General features: G+C 40.8%; 2 protein-coding genes across 3 annotated transcripts in view; one reads left to right on the forward strand and one right to left on the reverse strand.

Moving 5' to 3' along the window:
• Positions 1-15,442, forward strand: part of klhl23 (kelch-like family member 23) — a 39,761-nt gene extending 24,319 nt beyond the window's left edge. The window contains exon 5 of one of the 2 annotated variants that reach the window (XM_043693685.1): positions 15,291-15,442. In XM_043693685.1, coding sequence (XP_043549620.1) covers positions 15,291-15,298 — 8 coding nt within the window. In that variant the 3' untranslated portion in view covers positions 15,299-15,442. Of the gene's footprint in view, positions 1-6,502; positions 6,683-15,290 lie in introns of those variants that run through there. The other variant, XM_043693684.1, reaches the window with a different exon arrangement.
• Positions 1-20,633, reverse strand: part of cfap210 (cilia and flagella associated protein 210) — a 190,190-nt gene extending 169,557 nt beyond the window's left edge. Inside the window, exon 1 of the mRNA XM_043693681.1 lies at positions 20,576-20,633. The gene's annotated coding sequence lies outside the window, so the exon portion shown is untranslated. The remainder of the gene's footprint in view (positions 1-20,575) is intronic.
• Positions 20,634-20,699: the final 66 nt, after the last annotated feature.

A 20,699-nucleotide genomic window follows, 5' to 3' on the forward strand; every position in this document is an offset into this window, starting at 1 on the left:
CCGCATCCTTTTGGCAATGTGGCGACCAGAACTGTGCACAGTTGAACCAAAGTCTTGTACAATTTTAACATGACCTACCAGCTCTTATACTCAATACCCCATCTGATGAAGGCAAGCATACCATATGCCTTCGTGACCACTCTATCCACTTGTGCAGCCACCTTCAGGACCTGAACTCCCAGATCTCTCTGCTCATAAACTTTTCCCAAGGCTCTTCCATTTACAGTATAGTTTGCTTTAGAATCATTTATGTACATCACAAACAACAGTAGTCCAGCACTGAACCCTGTGGAACACCACTGGTCACCTTTCTTCATTTCAAGAAACTCCCTTCAACAACAATTCTCTGTCTCCTATTGCTCAACCAGTTCTTTATCCACCTAGCCCCTGCACACCATGTGACTGCACTTTCTCTGTTAGTTTACCATGGGGAACCTTATTAAACGCCTTTCTAAAGTCCATGTATATGACATCTACAGACCTTCCTATCAACTTGGTCACTTCTTCAAAGAACTCTATTAAGCTGATAAGGCACGATCTCCCCTGCACAAAACCATGTTGCCTATCACTGGTAAACCCATTCTCTTCCAAATATAAATAGATCCTATCCCTCAGTACATTCTCCAGCAACTTTCCCACCACTGACGTCAGGGTCACTGGTCAGTAGTTACCTGGAATATCTCTATTACCCTTCTTGAACAGGAGTACAACAGTAGCATCTCTCCAGTCCTCTGGCACTTCACCTATGTTTAAGAATGCTACAAGGATATTAGATTAGATTCCCTACAGTGTGGAACCAGGCCCTCCGACCCAACAAGTCCACACACCCACCCTCCGAAGAGTAACCCCACCCAGTCCCATTTCCCTCTGGCTAATGCCCCTAACACTACAGGCAATTTAGCATGGCCAATTCACCTGACCTGCACATCTTTGGACCTGTGGGAGGAAACCGGAGCACCCGGAGGAAACCCACGCAGATACGGGGAGAATGTGCAAACTCCACACAGTCGCCCAAGGTTGGAATCGAACCTGGGACCCCGGTGCCGTGAGACAGCAGTGCTAACCACTGAGCCACCGTGCCGCCCAAATCTGTCAGGACCCCAGCTATTTCCTTTCTCACCTCCCTCAGCAACCTGGGATAGATCCCATCCAGTCCTGGGGATTTGTCCACCTTAATATCCTTTAGCCTACCCAACACATTCTCCCTCATTGTGTCAACGCGATCCAGGGTAAACAAACTTCTATCTCTAATCTCAACATTCATCATGTCCCTCTCCTCAGTGAACACTGATGCAAAGTAATCATTGAGGATCTCACCCATTTTCTCAGATTCGACACACAACCTTCCTACCTTATCCTTTAGTGCACTAACCCTTTCTGTAGTTACCCTCTTGCCTCTTACGTATGAATAAAAGGCCTTGGGATTCTCCTTAATTCTGTTCACGAAAGTTATTTCATGACCCCTTCTAGCCTGTTTAGTTCCTCATTTAAGATTGGTCCTACTCTCCTGATATTCCTCCAAAGCCTGTTCTGTTCTTAGCTGCCTGGACCTTATGTACATTTCCCTTTACCTCTTGGCTAGTTGCACAATCTCTCCTGTCATCCACGGTTCATGCAACTTGCCTTTCCTATTCCTTGTTTTTAAAGGGACATACCTATCCTGCACTATCTTTGAAAGCCTCCCACATATCAAACATGGACTTCCCTTCAAATAGCTGGCCCCAATTCACATTCCTAGCTCCTGCCAAATTTTGATATAATTGGCCTTTGCTAATTTAGTACTCTTCCCTTAGGACTGCTCTCACCCTTGTCTATGAGTATTCTAAAACTTGTAGAATCGTAGTCACTATTCCTAAGAAATCCCCCACTGCAACTTCTACCACCTGGTCTGGTTCATTCCCCAAGACCAGGTCCAATATGGCCCCTTCACTTGTTGGCCTATTGACATACTGCTCGAATGCTCTTTACAAATTCTGCCCCATCCAGACCTCTGACACTAAGTGTATCCCAGTCAATGTTGGAAAAATTAAAATCTCTCATCCTGTTGTCTCTACATCTTTCCATAATCTGTTTACCTATTTGTTCTTCTACCTCATGCTCACTGTTGGGAGGCCTGTAGTACAGTCCCAACAATTAACTGCTCCCTTTTTATTTCTCAGCTCTACCCATAATGCCTCACTGCTCAACCCGTCCATAGTGTCCTCCTTTAGCACAGCCGTGATATCTTCCCTGACCAGCAATGCAACTCCTCCCCCACTTTTACTTTCTTCCCTGTCCTGTCTGAAGCATCAATATCTTGGAACATTTAGGTGCCAATCTCACCCATCCTTCAACCAAGTCTCTGTGACTGCAATAATGTCATACTCGCAGGCACCAATTCAAGCCCTAAGTTTGTCTGCCTTACCAACTATACTCCTTACAGTAAAGCATGTGCACTTCAGACCGCCAGTTCCTTTGCATTCATCTGCTCTCTGCCTACTCTTCCCCTTGGTAATGTTAACTTCATGATCCTGTTCTTTACAGTCTCCAGTTTCCACCTCACTGTCTACTAGTCTTCTCTTCTGCTTCCCAGCTCCTCTTCCACATTAGTTTAAACCCTCCCCAACAGCAGTAGCAAAATTTCCCCAAGGACATTACCAGTCTCTTTCAGGTGTAGACCATCCAATTTGTAATAGTCCCACCTTCCCCACAACTAGTTCCAATTTCCCACAAATCTGAACCCTTCCCTCCTCCACCATCCCTCAAGCCACATGCTCATCCTGCCTATTCTTTCATTTCTACCCTGGTTAGCACGTGGCACTGGTAGCAATCCTGAGATCACTGAGGTCTTTGAGGTCCTTCTCTTTAACTTCTCTCCTAGCTCCCTGAATTCTGCTTTCAGGACCTAATCTCATTTTTTACTTGTATCATTGGTGCTTATATGCTTCATGACAACTGGCTGTTCACCCTCCCCTCTCAGAATGCTCTACAGTCGATTGGTGACATCCCTGACCAGAGCACCTAGGAGTCAACATTACATCCGGGAGTCTCATTTCCGGCCACAGAACTGCCTATCTACTCCCCTTACAATAGAATCTCCTATGATATGGCCCTATGAGTCTTTTTCTTGCACTCCTGAATAGCAGAACACACCACAGTGCCTTGATCCTGGCAACTGCTGCCCTCCCCTGGTGAGCCATCTCCCCTAACACTATCCAAAATGATATACCTGTTTTGGAGGGAGATGACCGCAGGGGACACCTGCACAGCCTTCCTACTCTTTCTCTACCTTTTGGTCACTCATTCACTATCTCCCTTAGCAATTCTAATCTGCAGTGTGACCAATTCACTAAACGTGCTATCCATGACCTCCTCAGCATCACAGGTGTTCCACAGTGATTCCATCCGCAGCTCCAGTACCGTCATGGGTCAAGCAAGAGCTGCAGCTGGACACACTTCTTGCAAGTGTAAGAGTCATGGACATCAACCACGTCCTGGAGTTCCCACATCAAGCAAGAGGCACGTGCCACAGGTCTGAGGTCCCCTGCTATTGTAAACCTTAGCTTTAACTCAGCTAACTAATACTAAACAATGCACTTAAATGTATAAATGGGTAGGTCAATGATCCAGTGGGCCTGCTCCTATTACTTTTTTAAAATGTTATATGTCATGGCATGTGAAAACCTGAAGCACATTATAAAAAAGATAGAAAAGTTATTCAGTGGAAAACTACAAAATACAACCCAAAGGGTAATGTAAGAAAAAACATGTTCTCGCCATGTGTTGTTCAGAGTATGAAATGCACTGTCTGGAAATGTAGTGGAGGAGGGTTCAATTAAGGCATTCAAGAGGACATTGAATAGTTGTTTGGATAGTAATGGCATGCAGGGAAAAAAGCAGGAGATTGGGATTAAACGACAGACCTGGTGAAGGCAGAATAGGCTGAATGGCCTTCCTCTGCATAGTGATAATTCTGTTACTCTGTGATTCTTCAATACAAAGGTGATTTTATGTTCCGTATTGGTAAGAGACTGGAGGCATACAGCTTTGTTGCAACATAATTCCTCTCAGCACTGCTTCCAGTCATGTTTTGAAACAGATGGCAGTATAGTGGTAAGGTCACAGGACTAGTAGTCCCGAGGCCCAACAACATAGGGACATTAATTAGTCACCAATATACTGAATCTAAAAGGGTGGTGCTGGAGAAGCACAGGTCAGGCATCATCCGAGGAGCAGGAGAGTCAATGTTTTGGGCATTAGCCCTTCATCAGGAATGTGGATGGGGAAGGGGGATGAGAGATAAAAGAGGGGTGGGTATGGGCTTGGGGGGGGGGAAGGTAGGTGGGAAAGTGATAGTTGGATGCAGGTGGTGGGTAATTGTGATAAGTCAGTGGGGAGGATGGGAAGGAAGATGGCACAGGTAGGACAGCTCAATAGGGCAGTGCAAAGTTAGAGGGTTGGATGTGGGATGAGTGGTGGGAGGGGACATTTGGAAACTGGCGAAGTCAATGTTGATGTCGTGTGGTTGAAGGGTCCCAAGGCAGAAGATGAGGCGTTCTTCCTCCAGTCGATGGGTGGCTTTAATTTGGTAGTCGAAGCATGTCCTTGGTGGAGTTGAAGTGGTTGGCCACAGGCGGTGGGGTCGTTTGGTGCGTGTGTCCCTGAAACAACTTGCGAGTTGGCCTCCTCTTCCTTATGTAGAGGAGACCACATCGAGAGCAACAGACGCAGTGGATGAGATGTTTGAATGTGCAGGAAAATCTTTGGCAGATGTGAAAAGATCCTTTGCAGCCTTGGATGGAGGTGAGGGGGAGGTGTGGGCACAGGTTTTACATCTCCACTAGCGGCAACGGAAGGTGCCAGGAGGGGAGGGTAGATTGGTGTGGACCTAACATGGGAGTCATGGAGGGAATGGTCTCTGCGGAATACAGGTTGGGATGGGAAGTGAAATATGTTCTTGGTGATGAGGTCTGCGTGTCGGTGGTGGAAATGATGGAGGATAACGTGCTGTATTCGGAGATTAGTGGGGTGGAAAGTGAGGACCAGGTGGGTTCTATTCTTGTTGCAGTTGGAGGGGTGGGGTTCGAGGGCAGAGGTGCAGGAAGTGGAGGAGATGCGCTGGAGGGCATTGTTGATCATGTGGGAGGTGAAATTGCAATCCCTGAAATAGGAGAACATCTGATGTCCTGGAGTGGATTTGTTCCTCCTGAGAACAGATATGGTAGAGGCGGAGGAATTGTGAGTAAGGGATTGTGTTTTTACAGGAGGTGGGGTGGGAGGTGTAATCAAGGTGATGGTAGGAATTCATTGGTTTGGAATAGATGTCTGTGTTGAGTTGGTCACTGGAGATGGAGACGAAGACGAAGAGGTCCAGAGAGGGAAGGGAGGTGTCAAAGATGGTCCATGTGAACTTGAGGTCAAGGTGGAAGGTGAAGTTTTGAACCATTCAACCTCTTCATGGGAGCACAAGGCAGTGCCAATACAGTCAGTCATTGATGTAGTAGAAGAAAAGAATGGGGATGGTGCGAGTGTAACTATGGAAGATGGACTGTTCCACGTACCTACAAAGAGGAAGGCATAGCTGAGGCCCTTGACTACCCCTTTGGTTTGATGGAAGTGGAAGGATTTGATGAAGTTATAGAGGAGACTATATTCATTAAAAGTTTTTAATTACACAGTTTTCTATCAGGTATCATTTTTACGTCACATTATTCGCTGACATAATATGTTTGTGAAATATCACACAGCATGTTCATTTACAATCCAGATTGTGCTAACACTTATACAGGAAACCAATTAGCCAGCCGACACTGTGATGCATTTGTGTGCTTGTAGTGTCTAGATAAATAGTCAAGATCCTATTTTATATAGATAAAAAGAATTTGAAGATGCAGTGCATCTTCTTCAAAAGAAGGGGTCATGGGATACAGCCAAACTCAACTGCTTCCCCGCCGTAACTCTGACCAACCAGAATCTATGTGCCTGGTCTAAGAATTAAATTGATCGTTAACTGTTCTTGCTGTGTCTCCATTCCATTACAGCCCCAAGAATCAGCACCATCTTCTCATTTTATATAAAATGGTGTTTTTTTTCCCCCCACATCCATTTATTGCATTCTAGTTCTGATGAGTGCAAGAAGGCGGCACGGTGGCACAGTGGTTAGCACTACTGCCTCACGGGTTGCGCTTCGGCGGGGCGGTGTGGACTTGTTGGGCCGAAGGGCCTGGCCTGTTTCCACACTGTAAGTAATCTAATCTAATCTAAAACCATCAACTTTTAGTGTCCTTTTAGCAATGTATACATTTAAATGTGACAGTTTTAGTCCGAAAGAACTAGCTCATATTGATTGTTCTGAGATGTTTTAGGAGGACCTTTTGGACATTTTTACAGAAAATATTTGAAAGAGTTATTGTTAATGTCAGTCTTTTAAAGCAAACATAGATATTTAAGATGCTATTGAATTGGTTTTGATGCTGGTTGATTGTGAATATTGAGTGTTTTTGTATTTGCTTGATTTTTATAGAAGTTGAGAAAGCAAAGACATCATGGGCCAGAAGCAAGGAGGGTTTATAAATAGGAATGATGTGGACATGCCAGTGTTGAATAGGACAAAGTTAAAAATCACGTGACACCAGGTTATAATCTAACAGGTTTACTTGAAAGTACAAGCTATTGGAGCACTGCTGTTTCGTCAGGTAGCTAATGGGGCAGAATACATAGGACACAGAATTTATAAGTAAAAGATCAAGTGTCATACAACTGATGCTATGTATTAGACAAACCTAGATGGCTGTTAAGTCTGTAATCACAGAGAATGGGGATGCAGGTTTCAATTGATTAATATGTAATATTAATCAGGCACACACATTCTTACCCCACACACACTTTCTCTCTCCCTCACATACACACACATCTATGGGGGTGAATTTGCATTTGCACACACATTCTATTTTGTTCAAAAAGCACACAATCTGTAAGCAGTCAATGTGAAATTTTATAAATTCCTACTTTGGAAATAAAACCAGTTTACCTCCAGGCTGGGATACAGACAGACTCTGACCTCACACCTTTAATGCATTGTCTGAGCTGAGATGTCACATTTAAAAAAAACTGATAAAACTTTAAGTTATCTCAGCGTAGTGATTTGAAATACATTCTGGAATTTATATATTAATCAATTGAAACTTGCATCCCCATTCTAAGTGATTAAAGACTTAACAGCAATCTAGGTTTGTCTAATACATCATATCAGTTGTATGACACGTTGACCTTTTACTATAAATTTTGTATCCTATGTATCCTGCTCCACTAGCTACCTGAGGAAGGAGCAGTGCTCCAAAAGCTTCTATTTTCAAATAAACCTGATGGACAGTAACCATGTGTTGTGTGATTTTTAACTTAGAAATAAGAAGGTATGAGGTTTTTCAAAGAGAAATCCATGAGAGATTTTCAACAGTCCAATACTGTTGATTAGAAGTATTGTAAGCACCGGTTGTAAGGAAACATAACAGAAAATAATTTACAAAAAAAAATCATGATTTGGTTCAGTTCAATCCATTCACTAAGAGCTGCAGTTCCTCTTTACAATGGCCAGGTTACTGACTCTGTTGTGATATGTCTCATAAGTAGACAAAATCTAGATTGGCTCGCATCAAGGAGAATAGAACGTACACCAACAAAACAGATTATTTTGCGAACTTCTCAATGCGTTCTTTCAGGAAAACCACAATTGTTGAAAGTTCTCTTCATTAGTAGAGGGATGCAGAGCAGATTTGTGTATGCTTATTTGGCCCTGGGTGAAAATATCCTGAAACTTCCTCATTCCTGATGAAGGGCTTATCCCCAAAACATTAGCTCTACTCTCCTGTTCCTCGGATGCTGCCTGACCCAGTTGTGCTTTTCCAGTGCCACACTTTTCGACTCTGATCTCCAGCATCTGCAATCCTCACTTGCTCTCAAAATTTCCTGTGACTGCTTCAATTGCTTTCGAGATTAATTGCCTTTCTTTACAGGTGGTCTTTCAGCATGTGTAGCTGAAAATGTGTTGCTGGAAAAGCGCAGGTCAGGCAGCATCCAAGGAACAGGAGAATCGACGTTTTGGGCATAAGCCCTTCTTCAGGAATCCTGAAGAAGGGCTTATGCCCAAAACGTCGATTCTCCTGCTCCTTGGATGCTGCCTGATCTGTTGCGCTTTTCCAGCAACACATTTTCAGCTCTGATCTCCAGCATCTGCAGTCCGCACTTTCTCATTTCAGCATGTGTAGCCCCACAAAGAGATTTTCCTGTAATAACACCTTCAAAATGATTCTCTTATCCTTAGCTAACCCCATTTTTCATTCTTTCCCCTTTTTATCCTTCTCTTGCTGTGCTACTACCCAATTTCCATCTACCCCCTCTTATCCTGACTTCTTTCCTCTCTTCTAGACCTCTTCCAATTTCCCTTTTCCTCCCCTCTACCAGCTACTCACCTTTACTTCTCGCCATCGCTTTTCTTATGCTTTTCTTATCTAGCTACTTCTTTCATCTCCAGTAGCTCCTCCTTACATTCTTTCCATTCTCCTCCATACTCTAATCCTTTAATTATTAAAACATTTATTAGGTCTCAACTTCCAATGTATGACACCACACAAGATCAATGAATAATTTAAAATGTCTGCTAATCATTATTTCTAGTACCTTCAAAACAAATTAAATACTTTTATAATTTCCTTTGTTGTACCATAGTTATTTATAAATGTCAAAATTCCTTCTAAATGTTATAAATTGCTAATTGCAAGTTTATAATTTTAAGTTGTGAAATATGTCAGAAAAAATTATTTTTCAATTATGTTAAATATTACCTATTTTGGTAACTACTTTTTCAAAAGTTAATTATTGAGGCTCTTGCTACAACTTTATCCCTTGTAATAACTGAGGAAGCCGTCAGCATTGACTCTGGAAGTCACAAAGTCTCATGTCATCAAGTCAATCATGAGTAAGAAAACCTCTTTCCGATTACCACCTACCATATAACTGTAGGTGATCAATCAGTACTCCTCCATGTTGAGCATCAATTAGGAAAAGCAATGAGGGTGGCAAAGGTACGGAGAGTATTCTGGATGGGAATATCAATGTCCTATATCAAGAATGATTGCAGTACAATTCCTGACTGTGTTGGCCAAGTCCAAAAAGGAAAAAGTCTCAGTTAATTTTCAAATATGTATGACTTCATAATTGGTTCATTCTTTGAACTTGATGGCTGGTCAGTTGAAAGAAAAAAAATGATAGAGGCACAGTTTAAATATCTCAGGCAAGCAACTTCTAAATTACCTTTGAATAAAAATTGCATATGCTATACACCTCAACTATGTCATGTGGAAAAAGTTCAACATGCAAGCAATTCTCTTGAGAAGCTTCGTTTGAACATACAAATTCACAACATGTCTTAAAAGGTTCATTAAAATATCTAAATGTCGCAGTCTACAGTCAATTGTCGACATCAAGTTTTTCCTAGTTATTCAAAGTTGCCAATCTGCTGCCATTCATGCCAATTGTTAGCTGTTTCATATTGAGTCCATGTTAACTATGTGGATAATGACTGTCAAAAATAATTTTGCTTACAATTTCATGGATTCAGCTTAACTTTGACATATTCCTCAATAACTTAGCTGAGATTTTAATCACTTAAGAGGTAAACTACACCGTATGGATAACAAACTATTCTGATATAAAAATAAATGTATGACTTGAAACAAAATTGTACAGATAGGACATTGTGGTTTCATGCAGGATTTTATTTATTAAATGTTGAAAGACATCTGAAATAAAGTTTAATTTGCAAATTTTATATTAGTAGCAGGCATACAGATTTTAACATATTCAAGTAGATTCCTATTTACAATTGTGACGTTCAGTTGTGTAATACACTTAATAAAAAGCAGCAAAAAAATGATTTTTGTGCAATCCTAATTCTTAACATACAATTTGTGATGGATTTATTTAGCATATACTTAGACACAGAAGCAGACAATTCATCCCAATTACTTCTGGTTCACACATGCCTTCTTCCATTTCCTCAATTAATATAACCCATTATTTTCTCCCCAATCATCTATTTGTTTCCCCTCTCTTTAAGTACATCTCTACATTTCACTTCAATTACCTCCATGGAAGTGAGTTCCACATTCTCACCACTCTTCGGTCAAGGTGTTTCTTTCAAAGTCCTTGATGGAATTCTTGGTGCCCATCTTAAATTGATAGTATCTTCACTATCAGTGAAAATGTTCTCTCTGTACCCACTCTACCAAAACCTTTCATAATTTTAAAGATATGTATTTGTTAACCACTCAAGTTTCTTTCAAGGGAAGAGACACCCAAACTATTCATCCATTTCACTGCATCATCTCCAGTGCTATATATCTATTTTAAAAAATGGTGACCAGAATTACATACATTATTCTAAGTGTGGTCTAACTGGAGGCCTCTAGAAAAACCAGACAAATTGCATCTATTACATTATTTTGTCTATCTCTACCTCTTCCTTAAACAATGACACAAGACAGGTCAAACAAGATCTTCTCCTTTTACAAGAGATTCAGACTAATGCGCTGGTGGAGTGAGTTTGAATCCCACTATGGCAGATGTGAAATTTGAATTTGATTCATACATTGAGAATTAAAGCTAGTCTAATGGTGATTATGAAATCATTATCAATTGTTGTAAAAATCCATCTGCTTAATTACCACTCAAGGGGAATAAATGTGCTGTCCTTACCTGGTCTGGCCTACATGTGTCTCTAAACACACGATATCATTGACTCTCATATGCCCTCTTTATGCAGTTGCATCAAACCGCTAGAAGTCTAAAAAAAGGAATGAAACTGAATGAACCACTCAACACTGGAAATGACAACAGCAAACCCAGCCTTGTTGACCCTACAAAACCCCTCCTTAATAACATCCATTACCTTACAATTACATCATAATCACTACCTCTGAACATGTCCTGTTCCACTGACAGGACAGACCTACCAAAGTTGACAATAGTGTCATACAGTCAGGAGGAAATTGCTCTGGGAGCCCTCAACATTGACTCTGGGCCCCAGGAAGTCTCATGTCATCAAGTCAGTCATGAGTAAGAAAACCTGTCAGATTATCATTTAGCACGCAACTTCAGGTGATGAATCAATACTTCTCTATGCTAAGCATCAATTATGAAAAATGCCAAGGGGTGACAAAGTTACAGAAAGTAACAGAAATCTACAATACCAAGAGTGACTCGTTGGTACAAGTTCTGTTGAGCTGGCCGAATCCAAGGTCAAAGCTGCTAGACTATGCTACATATACTTAGGGAACCACCAAGTGGGAAAAACCTGCTTAACCGCATTCTCTTGAATCTACCCAGTGCAGATGTGCCTGTCCATGACAGTATTAACAGGTATGATCACTGCACAGTTCTTTTCAAGATGAAGTTGCATTTTCACATCGAGGATACCCTCCAACGTATTGTCTTATTACTACTTTGGGATTGTGGAAGTGGGATAAATTCCAAATAGGTTGAGCAAAACTCTGTATCCATGAGGGGCTATGGGCCATCAGCAGCTGCAGAATATATTCAACGACAATGTAACCTCATGCACCAACATACTTCCTGCTCTGCAAGTATCATCAAGCCAGGGGATGAACCCTGCAATGGTGCAGAGGGCATGCTAGGAATAGCACCTAGTATACCTAAAACGGTTAGGTGTTAACATGGTGCAGCTACAACACAGAACTACTTGCATGCCAAACATCAGAAGCAGCATTTAGTAGAAAGGGTTCAATGATCCCGCAACCAATGGATGAGACCAAAGCCTTGCAGTCCTGCCACATCTAGTCATAATTGGTGGTGGACAATTAACTCACTGGAGAAGGGGTATCCACAGTTATTTCTATCTCCATCAATTAGGGAGCCCAGCACATTGGGCGAATAGTAAGTCTGAAGCCTTTGTTAACATCTTCAGCCAGAAGTCCCAAGTAAATGATTCATTTGGTCTCCTCTGGAGGTTTGTGGAATCACAGATGTCAGCGTTCAGATAATTTGATTCACTCCACAAGATGTCAAGATACTCTTTAACACACTGGATACTGGAAAGGTGATGGGACCTGATGACATTCCAACAACAGTACAAGAGATTGGTGCTGCACAGCTAGCCATGCTGGAGTAGAGTGGTGGTGGAAAAGCACAGCAGTTCAGGCAGCAGTGGGGGTGGGGAGAAAGTAGCATAGAGTACAATAGGTGAGTGGGGGCGAGGATGAAGGTGATAGGTTAGGGAGGAAGGTGGAGCGGATAGGTGGAAAAGAAGATAGGCTGGTAGGACAGGTCATGGGGACGGTGCTGAGCTGGAAGTTTGGAACTGGGGTGAGGTGGGGGAAGGGGAAATGAGGAAACTGGTGAAGTCCACATTGATGCCCTGGGGTTGAGCTAGCCATGCCTCTAGCCAACCTGTTGCAGTACACCTGTGACAACAGCACTTACCCAGCAATGTGGAAAATTGACCAGATACTTTCTATCCACTAACAAGAACAAATCCAATCTGACCAATTACTGCACTGATGACCAAAAGTAGACTGAGAGAGAAGTAATTGTTGACAGTGCTATGAAGCTGTAGTTACTCAGTAATTATCTGCATACTGATTCAGAGTTTCAATTCTGCCAAGGCTTCTCAGCTAATTACAGCCTTGGTTCCATCATGAACCAAAAATCTGAACTCCAGAGGTGGGAGAGAGTGACTACCCTTGACATCAAAGTAGCATTTGATTAAGAGTGCTATTGTAGTGCCCTAGCAAAATCAGAGTTAATTGGAATTGAGGAAATCAGGTCAATAATCTCAGTCTCTGTACATTACTGGAAGAGTTCTTCAGTATCCAACACCAATCCATCTTCAGTTATTTCATCATTGACTTTCCTTCCACTTTAAAGGTCAGAGTGAGGACTTTTGGTGATAATTGCAAATTGATAAACAACATTTGCAACTCCTAGGTTACTGAAACAGCTCATGTTCTTATTCAAAAAGACTTGAACACATCCAGCCTGTGCCATAAAATGGCAAGTAACATTTGCACCACACAGGTGTCAGGCAGTGACCATCTCAAACAAGAAACAATCTAACTATTTCTCATTGATGTCCGATGGCATCATCATTGTTGAAATCTCTACTATCAACATCCTGGTGGTTACCACGTCAGTGGCTAGGATTATGATCGTAATGGAAGGCATCAATGTGAACAAAGGACTTCATCTCCATAAGCGGCACAGTGGTTTGCACTGCTGCCTCACAGCGCCAGAGACCCAGGTTCAATTCCTGCCTCAGGTGACTCTGTGTGTAGTTTGCACATTCTCCCCGTGTCTGTGTGGGTTTCCTCTGGGTGCTCCGGTTTCCTCCCACAATCCAAAAATGTGCAGGTTAGGTGAATTGGCCATGCTAAATTGCCCACAGTTAGGTGAAGGGGTAAATGTAGGGGAATGGGTCTGGGTGGGTTGCATTTCGGCAGGTCGGTGTGGACTTGTTGGGCCGAAGGGCCTGTTTCCATACTGTAATGTAATCTAATCTTCTTTCCCTGGTCCATAGGTTTCTGAGTGGTGACCTTATAGAGGTCTATAAAATCATGAGGCGCATCGATAAGGTGAATAGCCAAGTTCTTTTTCTTAGAATGGGGGAATCATACAGTCATAGAGTCATAGAGATGTACAACACGCAAACAGACCCTTCGATCCAACCCGTCCATGCCGACCAGTGGTCCCAACCCAATCTAGTCCCACCTGCCAGCACCCAGCCCACATCCCACCAAACCCTTCCTATTCATATACCCCTGTTCTCTGTTTGGTTTGTCCTATAATAGTAGTGTTGTCCCAGTCGAATTCATGTTGCTTGTCATCTGAGTGTGCGGCTACTAAGGATAACTGGTCATGTTTCGTGGCTAGTTGGTGTTCATGGATGCGGATCGTTAGCAGTCTTCCTGTTTGTGCTATGTAGTGTTTTGTGCAGTCCTTGTATGGGATTTTGTACACTACATTGGTTTTGCTCATGCTGGGTATCGGGTCCTTCATCCTGGTAATTTGTTGTCTGAGAGTGGCTGTTGGTTTGTGCTGTTATGAGTCCCAGTGGTCACAGTAGTCTGGCTGTCAGTTCAGAAATGTTTTTGCTGTATGGTAGTGTGGCTAGTCCTTTGGGTTGTGACATGCCCTCATTCCATTGTCTTTCCCTTAGGCATCTGTTGATGAAATTGCAGGGGTATCGGTTTTTAGCGAATACATTGTATAGGTGTTCTTCTTCCTCTTTTTGCAGTTCTGGTGTACTGCAGTGTGTTGTGGCCCTTTTGAACAGTGTCTTGATGCAACTTCTTTTGTGTGTGTTGGGGTGGTTGCTTTCATAGTTTAGGACTTGGTCTGTGTGTGTGACTTTCCTGTATACCTGTGTGGTGAATTCTCCGTTCGATGTTCTCTGTACCATCACGTCTAAGAATGGGAGTTGGTTGTCCTTTCTGTGTTGTAATATCGTGTTTTAAATCTGAACTGGCATTTTTGGTGAAGGCTGTTTAACCTTTGGCCTCACTTCAGCTCCACGTTCCTGACACTTGACCAAGGGACTAGCAAGCCAGAGGATTGCCTCATGGAACTGCACTTCAGCCTGATCCATGGTTGTAGTTTATCTGTCTGGCTTGCTCGCTTCTGCAGTCTCTCCTGTGCCATCATGGCCTTTGAGAATGACCATGTGGTGTTTTCTTCTCTGCTTGAGGATTTCCAGAATCAGTGGGCATAGCAGCAACTAGAATATTGTAAAAACTTAATCATATAACTTTATTATATAAGTTACATTTGTCTTTGATTATCAAGTTTAATTGCTGTGCAGTTTTAATAAAGTTATTGATTCTCTGGTAACTGTAAAAATAGGAATAATGTATAAAAGATGCATTAAGTATCTCCCTTAAAATAAGATTACAGGATTAAACTGATGGTGTAAGTTTCATTTTACTAGAAACTGACTTATATTCAGTTTCACTAAAATCAACTGTAATGTGTATCTTGATATATGCCAACCGTGTTAAATGCGGGGGGGAGGGGAACCAATGACTCAGTGGACATGGGATATCCTAATTAAGGCTCTGCAATAGTGAAAAGCGAACTTAATAGATGTCTAAGTAATAAACATAGTACAAAGTAATGACAAGATTATTTTTATATCATATTTAACAAAGCTACTTAAAAATTGTTGTTTACCAACGTATGAATGTGAAATGAGAGATGTTTTTGTAAACATAAGTAAATTATTCCATGGTAAATTACTTTGATAGGGGAGTGAACTATTAAGACCGGATTACTGACTTATGAACAGCTCCAAGAATAACAACTGACAACAGACAGAAATGAACAAAGGGGATACAAATGAACAAAGAGTAAGTTTGAAGATTGGCTATCCCTAGACAACAGTAAAATTGACCGAGAAACTGCACAGAATAGATATTGGGTAAAACAATCCTTAGCTGAAAATGTGTTGCTGGAAAAGCACAGCAGGTCAGGCAGCATTCAAGGAGCAGGAGAATCGATGTTTCTTCAGGAAACCTGAAGAAGGGCTCATGCCCGAAATGTCGATTCTCCTGCTCCGAGGATGCTGCCTGCCCTGCTGCGCTTTTCCAGCAACACATTTTCAGCTCTGATCTCCAGCATCTGCAGTCCTCACTTTCTCCTAAAACAATCCTTAGCACTCTCTAAGCTCAAGGTATACATTGAACAAACAACTCAACTTGCTATTCGTTATCTTGTATTAAAGTGTAACCTCTAGAGGACTGTGGGACCATGCAACAAGCAAACACCACGTATACCCCCAAAAATGGTATTAAGTTTTTAGACTGGAAAGGTTCTAGTTGGGAGAAACTCCCAACTTCCATCTTGCTGATTTTAATCTAATATTCTCGGGTAGTTGGTAAGACCTCAAGAAAAAGCATGGCACTTTGCAGGGAGAAAGCAAAGAGCTGCTCATATATGCCAGTGTCGTACCCTGACCTGGATTGGTATTCACCTCTTGTCACTTCTATGCTTTTGTTATATAATTGGAACACTATTCCATCTTGATTAAACTCAACATGATTATTAAGAAAGAAGGTGCTGTCCAAATTATAGTGAAAGAAGATATAGCTGTGGTGCGGGGGGCATTGTTAGGAACTTAACTTTGCTTAATAAATATTAATAACCTACACTTAGCTGTACAGGGCACAATTGACAAAGTATGGACAGATGGCAAATGAAATTTCATGCAGAGAAGTTTGGAGTGATCGATATTGATAGGAAGAATGAGGTGAGGCAATAAAAATTAAGGGATACAAATCTAAATGGGGTCAGGAGCAAAGGAACATCCGACCACATGTGCACACATCATTGAATATGGCAAGGTAGATTGAGCAAGCAATTATTAAAACATGCAGAATTCTTGGGCATTACACACAGAGGACAGAATAGAAAAACAAGGAAGTTATGATAAATTGATATAAACATGGTTCAGCCTCAACTGAAATATTTTGCCAATTTCTGGGAACCTTTAGAAAGGATGTTATGAAGATCATAAGATGGAGAAGAACCAGACCATTATGTCTCCATCAAGTCTCCTCTGCCATTCAATGAGATCATGGTTGATCCAATAATTCTCACCTCCACATTTCTGTCTTTTTCTCATAACCCTTGATTCTCTTTTTGATTAAAAAATCTATCTCAGCCTTGAATATACTTAACAGGTCAGCCTCTACAGCCCTCTGCCCTAACGAATGCCACAGATTTGCTACCCTCTGACAGAAGGTATTTCTCTTCATCCCAGTCTTAAATAGATGACCCATGTTTCAGAGATTATGCTCTCTGATCATAGACTGCCCCACAGGGAGAACAAAGTCTCAGCATCTACACTGTCAAGGCCCCTAAGAATCTTATATGTTTCAATAAGGTCTCCACTTAATCTTCTAAATGCTAATGAATACAATTCAACCTCAACTTATTAAGAAAATCCCTTCATTACTAGGATCAACCTAGTGAAACTTCTCTGGATTCCCTCCAATGTCAGTACATCTTTTCATAGCCAATGAAACCAAAACTATTCACAGTCTTCCAGTTGTGGTCCGACTAGTGCTCATATCGTTTTAACAAGGACTACCTATTTTTATCCTTCATTCCTGTTTCCTATTGCCTACTGAAATTGTATCCTAGCTTTATGTTATTTATGCACAAGAACTGCCAAATCCTTCTTTGCTGTAGCTTTTTGCAGTCTTTCTCCATTTAAACAATACTAAGCTTCTCTATTCTTCTGCCAAAGTGCATAACATCACATTATATTTCATCTGACACATGTTGCCTACTCAATTAACCCATCTATATTGTTTTGCAAACCGAGTGATCCTCACCACTTGTCTTCCAATCTATTTTTGTGTCACCCATCTTGGCTATAAAATCTTCACTTTCCTCATCCAAGTAATATATATAGTATGTATACTGTAAGTAATTGTGACTCCAATGATAGCAGTTACAAGTTCCTATCTTAAACATACTCCCCTCTTTCTCAATTCTGTCTTCTATTAGTTAGCTAATTCTTCAGTCATGCTAATATTTTCTATCTCCAAAACTATGGGGTCTTATTAAGTAACCTAGCATGTGGTACCTTACTAAATGCCTTCTGAAAATACAAATATATTTCCTCAATCCTTAACGTAAACTGCTTGTCACCTCTTGAAAAGATTTTACTGAATTTGTTAGACATGATTCGTGAAGCCATGTTGATTTTGGTTGATCCTTTTTTTTAAAAAAATGCTCTGCTATTATAGTCTTTAAAATAAACCCATATTACTGATTATAGACATTAAACTAAGTGCTCTACAATTACTTGCCTTGTCGCTTTCACTTTTAAAAACGTGTTACAATGGCATCAAAATTAGAGTGGATGCATAAAATATATAGGAAAATATTTCTAGACAGGTATTTGCTAATGACATAAAGATAGGTAGGGAGTAGGTTGTGAAGAGGGCATAAGAAGTCTGCATAGTGATATAGTCTTTTAGGTAATTGGGAAAATGCTAGAAACGATTGGATAAATTGGATTGAATAAATGGACACCTGGTTGGTAATGATCTGATTTGGTATAGTCAGCATAGATTTGTGAATAAAAAATTGTGCTTGACAAATTTGGAGTTTTTAAAAAGAACAAAATAGATAAAGGAGAGTCACTTATCATAGTATACTTTCATTTTCAGAATGTTTTTAATAAAGTTTCTTACAGGAGGTTGGTTAGAAACATTAAAACAAATGGGACAGGATGTAATATATTGGTTTGGATTAATGATTGATGTTATGCACCAGACCAAACCCTCTCAAAATATATTAAGACGACAGCCTACACCTTAACTTTTCTTATTGTAAGGGCAAGTGCCAGGCGTTGCAGTCCACATACAATTTGATTGATCAAACTACTCGACTTTATTTTACACTACAATTAAACACACATACAATAAAAATAAAAGGACTGACCTGGCTTAACTGTAACTCTATCAAAATGCTTAACAAAATAATATGTATATTAATTACTTCTAATTGCCTATTCCAATCTAGTAATATCCCATAAAAACACCCTTAGCAAAGGAAAATTCAGTAAAATAGATTGTCTCACATGTAATTGTAGCAGAAGGAAGAGAATCCCAGACTATAGCTATACTAAGGGCTTGCATATCCAGCTTCAAGACCCCAGTAACTGCTATGGAAGGCTAAAACTAAAATCAAATCCTGGTTCTGTGGGAGCTTGGTCCCACCCATTCAGGTTGCTTCTATTGCTCCAACTTTTTTTTTTAAAAAAAAGGGTCTGACAAGTTGTTTACTTTATTGACTTTGAAGTAGACTGCTCGTCACCTCGGTCTCAATCTTTCTATATTTAAAAAAAAAGTACAAAATTTAACTCTTAAAGCCATAGAATCATGATGTTGGTTAACTGAATAAAAACTAGAGTAGAAATAAATGGGTCATTCTCATGTTGGGAAGTTGCAACGAGTGGGATATCACAAGGAACAGTACTTCGGCACCAGCTAATCACAACATTAATAGATTAATGATTTAGAGTTGGTGACCAAATATGATAATACAAAGCTAAGTTAAAATGTGTTTTGAGGAAGATGTAAAACAGCTTAAGGAGGATTTAGACAGACTTAGTAAAAGGGCAAGAATACAACACCTGCAACATAATGTGGAAAATTGTAAGTTTGTCCAGTTGGCAACAGAAATAGATGTGCAGAGTATTTCTTAAGGATGTCCTTGGTATCTTTGCCAATAAAAGTAATTTATGCTAATATGTAGGTGCAGCTATTAGGAAGGCTAATCGAATGTTAGACTTTTCAGAGGATTTGAGTACAGATTATATCTCGGTTGAAATTTTGGTCAGATGAGGAGCGTTGCCCCCCCCCAGAGGCTTGTGAACTTCTGGAATTCTTTACCACAGAGGACTGTGGAAGCTTAACCTTTGAGTATGCTTAAGGCAGAGATTGATAGATATTGGGTTACAGGGTGAAGACCATATCTGCAGAATCATTTTCCATGGTTTCAATTACACAGAGTTTACTGCCACCGGAACATATTATAGGGAATGTTCCAGAACCAGGGAAAAAGTGAAAAATTACCCTACACCAGGTTATAGTCCAACAGGTTTATTTGGAAGCACCAGCTTTCAGAGTGCCATTCTTTCTTCAGGTGGTTGTGGGGTAGGACCAAAAGACACGGAATTTATATGAAAAGGTTACATTGTCATGCAGGTAAAATGATGTACTTAATAAACCTCGATATTTAACAAATAATCATGACTTTTTAAATATATCATTTTATCTGTCTGACACTGTAAACGTTTGCTTTAAATTCCATTTCTTATGGTCCTATTCCACAATCATCTGAAGAAAGAGCAGTGCTCCAAAAGCTTGCGCTTCCAAATAAATCTGTTGGGACTATAACCTGGTGTGGTGTGATTTTTAACTTTACCCATCCCAGTCCACCACCAGCTCCTCCACACATCAGAACCAGGGACCAGGAGGCTGCTAGGAAGGTACATTTCCCATTTAAATGAACGGGTTTGCTTCTATCCGTGGTTTCGGGCTTCCATGGTAGGTCCTGGAATATATCCCCCGCGAGTACTGCAACCACTTAATGAAGGAGCAGTGCTCCAAAAGCTAGTGCTTCTAAATAAATCTGTTGATCTATAACCTGGTGTTGTGTGATTTTTAACTTTGTGTTTGTGAAGTTCAGTCCTGAGGAAGAGGTGGGTAAAAGGCACTGAAGTTTTCAATTAACCATAATTCTGTTGAATATTGGAATAGACATGATGCATTATACCAATTAGGTGAAGAGCATGCATAGGATCAAGAAAATTGAGAATAGCTAAAGGATACGTAGTACCAAGTGCTTGTATACAAAGCAGACAATATGGAATTGGGCTCCAAAGACCCAACAGCCTGGGTGGTAAATACCATCCCAGTATTTCTTGCAAGTCCGGTTGTCTACCAGGTTATATCTCAGCACAAAATCAATGGCAATCCATTTTCAAAATTTATTCAATTACATTTAGTCTCACCTAGAAGCATTGCTTGGAGATATCTACTAAGCAAGGGATCCACCAACAACTTCCAGCTTCAAAATCACGATAACTGCGTCTGCGCGACTACAGGCACCGCGCTAACGTCATGTCGTCAGTACGT

Source organism: Chiloscyllium plagiosum, chromosome 7 (genome assembly GCF_004010195.1).
Source record: "Chiloscyllium plagiosum isolate BGI_BamShark_2017 chromosome 7, ASM401019v2, whole genome shotgun sequence".
Classification (NCBI taxonomy): domain Eukaryota; kingdom Metazoa; phylum Chordata; class Chondrichthyes; order Orectolobiformes; family Hemiscylliidae; genus Chiloscyllium; species Chiloscyllium plagiosum.